The sequence below is a fragment of the Crocodylus porosus genome, unplaced genomic scaffold (genome assembly GCF_001723895.1).
Source record: "Crocodylus porosus isolate Cpor-Errol unplaced genomic scaffold, CroPor_comp1, whole genome shotgun sequence".
In the NCBI taxonomy this organism is placed as follows: Eukaryota; Metazoa; Chordata; order Crocodylia; family Crocodylidae; genus Crocodylus; species Crocodylus porosus.
In genome coordinates this window covers 551448-555371 of record NW_017728933.1, presented here as the reverse complement: position 1 = coordinate 555371, position 3924 = coordinate 551448, and the positions used below count along the sequence as shown (strand labels likewise).

General features: G+C 45.2%; 1 protein-coding gene across 1 annotated transcript in view; it reads right to left on the bottom strand.

Moving 5' to 3' along the window:
* Nucleotides 1–2385: 2385 nt before the first annotated feature.
* Nucleotides 2386–3924, bottom strand: part of GKN2 (gastrokine 2) — a 5740-nt gene continuing 4201 nt past the window's right edge. Inside the window, exons 5-6 of the mRNA XM_019545889.1 lie at nucleotides 3385–3538; nucleotides 2386–2603 (exon numbers count right to left, since the gene is read on the bottom strand). Coding sequence (XP_019401434.1) covers nucleotides 2521–2603; nucleotides 3385–3538 — 237 coding nt within the window. The 3' untranslated portion in view covers nucleotides 2386–2520. The remainder of the gene's footprint in view (nucleotides 2604–3384; nucleotides 3539–3924) is intronic.

The following is a 3924-nucleotide window of genomic DNA, read 5'->3' as shown; positions in this document are numbered from 1 at the left end:
GAATTCAGGGGGTTTTCTCGGTTTTTTCTTAAAGGGCTGGAGCTGCGGTGGACAGGGCAGCATGGGGGGACTGGGGGAGCAGGGGGGCATCAGGGGCTTGTGCACAGGCCCCCATGCAGTGTGGGGCAGCAGGGATTGTCCTCCCTACACACACACACACCTGGCAGCACCTGCTGAATTGGGGCTTTTTTTTCCCAAAGTGCCGGGAGCTGGGGTGGGTACGGCAGCCATTGCCAGGCTGGGAGAGAAGGCAGGGATGGGGCCTGGCTGATTCAGAGATTCAGCTGCTGCCAAATCTCCGAATCAGATTTGGCCGAATCGATTTGGGACAGTGATTCGAATCACCAGATCAAATCACCGTCCACCAAATCCAAAGCGAATACTAGCCGCTTCACATAGGTCAACAATCAAGGTCCGCATTTTCATGACTGTATGGCTCAAAGGATGAGGAATGTGTGCAAAGACTTTCTCTCCCTATGGTTACCAGCTCAGATGCTGCCTGTCAGTGAGTGAGGGGAAAGTACCACTACGGCTGGAGATAATCCCATGCTCTACAGCTGTCTAAAACAAGTTGAAGGGCCCAGTCTGGGTTCTTAGTGAGAGCTGTCCACATTACAAAGCCTGTCTTTTTAATCGCTCCCTGTGTTGGCAACCTCAGTAGGAGTAAACGGAGAATGGACAACTCTCTTGGGTGAGGCACAGTGACGCGACAGTGCCAAGAAGATTTATTGTGACATCCCTCCTTCGTGGGTCACCAAAAGACATGGCACTCCAGGTTGCCAGTTCTATAGCTCTCACTGAATTTCTTCTAAATTGTGATATAGAAAATTCTGTATCTTGGAGAGACGGGCACAAATATTCCCAGGTTTAGTTACCACAGTTGAGCCCTGTAAAAATATTCTCTGCATTACCAAAGACCTGCTGCCTGTTGTGAATCAGATTATTTTGTCTAACAGAACAATTTCATTGTAAGAGGGGAAATTGCACTTTTAACAAGTCACAGATGGTTTGATAAGTGGCCAGATTTGAAAATAACTGGTTCAAGAGACTGGCCAATTCCCTGGATTCCTAAGTTCACTCTGTTGGCTGGCAGCCCATCAAAGCTCAGTGGACTGTAAACATTCATATTTCCCCTCTAAATTAGACATTCCTCTTACTGATGGTTAGAGGTTATAAGTATGTATTCACTCACTGTAATTCCTGCATGGGAATTGCAGCCCACAGCTACATGGCTTCATGTTACACTCACATTATCTCACCAAGCCAGCTTATCTCCAGGGTAGCTAGTGCAGTGCACCTAGCAGCCTTTTTTCTGTAGTGTCAAGGAAAGGGTTCATGGTAATCAGAACAGCTCTTTGGGGTATGGACTACCTTTTTGTTTCATGTTTGTACAGCACCTGCTGCAAGGTCCCTGAGTGGGGCTCACAGGTGTTACTTCGATCTTCGACATCCTCCTGCTAATGCTCATCATCAGTTATGCCAAGATTTCCTCAGACCTTGCCAGAGCTAGCCAGCCAATTCTCGTAGGCTTAGACCCTTGGAACATCCCAGCCTAAATCCATAAGAATTCAAAAATGTATTGAAAAACATTGGATCCCAGCCCAATTTTTTTGAAGTTGGAGAGATGGTCATGACCTTAGGCAAACAAATCTGTGGGCCCTGGACCAATCAAGACCCCCCTCCCTACCCTGGTGCTGCCGCCCGTGGGGAGCAGGGCTTGGAGCTGCCATTAGGAAGCAACCACCATGGCGGTGAGGCTGGCAGAGGGTAGGGGAAGGGAAGGGAGGCAAACGGGGCCATTTGTGCTGCCCCTGGGGAGGGAAGGACTGGCCCCCCTTCCAGATCAGTGCCCTAGGCATGTGCCTAGTTTGCCTGTGCATTTATTTGGCCCTGGAGATGGTGTTCAGAGCCAAGATTTGGTTCCACATGTTACAGAAACACAGGACAAATGTGGCTATACACTTTCTCAAAGTTTGAGGTAGTTACATTTCAGAGATTTGGTTCAGACCCATCTCGAAAAGTGGTGTTTAAATAACACAAGATAGAAGTGAATGTGAAGCCTTGAGGATGTCTCTGGGACCATGCGTGAACACAAACTAGCACCCCTCCCTCTGTTTCTTATTTCAGGTCTGATAGAAGGGCAGGAAGTATCTGTGCACTGATTTCACAGAGGAGGTCATTTTAAAATGTCCTCACCATGCATGTCACAATGCATGTTAATAATCTGTGTACCCATGGCAAACTCATTTGGCTTTGGAGAAAAACATCTTAAAAACACAAAAAGAGAAGAAGAGAGTTTTCATTTACTTATGTTTTGCTGTTTTCGAACAGAAAAGTAAGGCACTTGCAAGGTTGCACTCTCTTTATTGGTATATCATAGCTTGTTGTATTCAAAGACGAGGAGAGGCTGATTAAGTAGAAGAAATTTATCTCAGTTGAATAGCCATCAAAATATTCAAAGCAGGAAGCACACAGAAAATGACGACCCCTTTCCAAATAACGGCACTGCCAGGGTCATATCTATAGATGGACTGTTCCACATATAGAAATGTGCAAAATGTCTGGGATTCCTGCTTTAGCACAGCCACCAGAGTTAATTCCACCTAAACAGGAAACAAGGAACATAAACAGATTTTCACTGACAATTGTCCAAAATCAAATAAGTCAAAATCTGTTAGATATGCAAGCACAGGTCTTAATTCCAAGTTATGATACATTACAAGGTTCCCATTGATCTGAACGGTAGTTGCATAACGCTCTGATGGTGCCACTCAGAGGGAGGAGACGTAAATATTGCTTTAAGCCACCTTTCTCCTGTGTGTCCAGCTGTGTGCCAAGACAGTCTCCTGGCATAAGTTGGATCTGTTATGGGTGCATTATAACTGCATGGTATAAGAAGCTGGCAATGTCTTCTTTGCAGGCAACATTTTCCTATGCCAACGGTCAGGGCTGAGTTGGATATAGGAGTAGCAATGTGGGCTCCACAGCCAGTGGGCACTGCACTAAACTCATGTCATGCAGAGCTGTTTAAATGACAATGAGCCCGAGCTGCCATTACGCTTTCAGCAAGACAGGAAGGGTGGTACAGTTAGCTGGAGATATGCACTAGATTTCTAGCTCTACCATCAACTCCCTGTGTGACATTTGACTTCTGAGCCCCACTGATCACTCTGTATTGTAGGCTTCTAAATCATTAAAAAAATATGTCTGTGCCTCCATTCCCTCCCTGTAATATGGGGACAATAGCAGTTCCTTATTTCACAGAAATGATACGAGGATAAAAGTATGCAGGGCAGGTGACATGTTCAGATGCTACATCAAGAGAGATAGGAGTAGAAAAAGCAGATCCCCGACAAGGGATTCAGTTTGATTCATGGTACTCACTTTCAACCTTGTGGACTTCATAAAGAGGCACACCTTTGCAGAGTGCCTCAATAGCATCGCCATACTGAAGCCACTCCTTCAGTTCAGCAATTATAGAATCAGCAGGTTCATATTCGACCCACCAGTATTTGGGGGAATACATTTTGGTCATCATCTAAAAGAAGATAATGTTAAAATGTAATTAGAAGTAAATGTTGGACTATCATCTTCTTGTATTAGCCCCACGAGAAATTCTCCATATTTAGTAACATTTTCTCTAGCCATATTCTGAAATCCCTACCCAAACAAACTGTCAGACTTCCATGGAAGTTTTACCTGATTAGGAGGAATTATCCAGATACTCAGCTTTGCAGGCAAACTCACCTGTAGTGAGTGCATCACTGGAGTAGTTACATAATAGTAAACATGGGGGAAAAAACCCACAGGAACTTTATGCTGATAGCATGCAAGCAAAATAAAAAGCATCCACCTATATACTGGATTCCCACTAACTTTATCATCTACACTAGGGCCATGCGGCAAGAGGGGCTCTGCACAAGC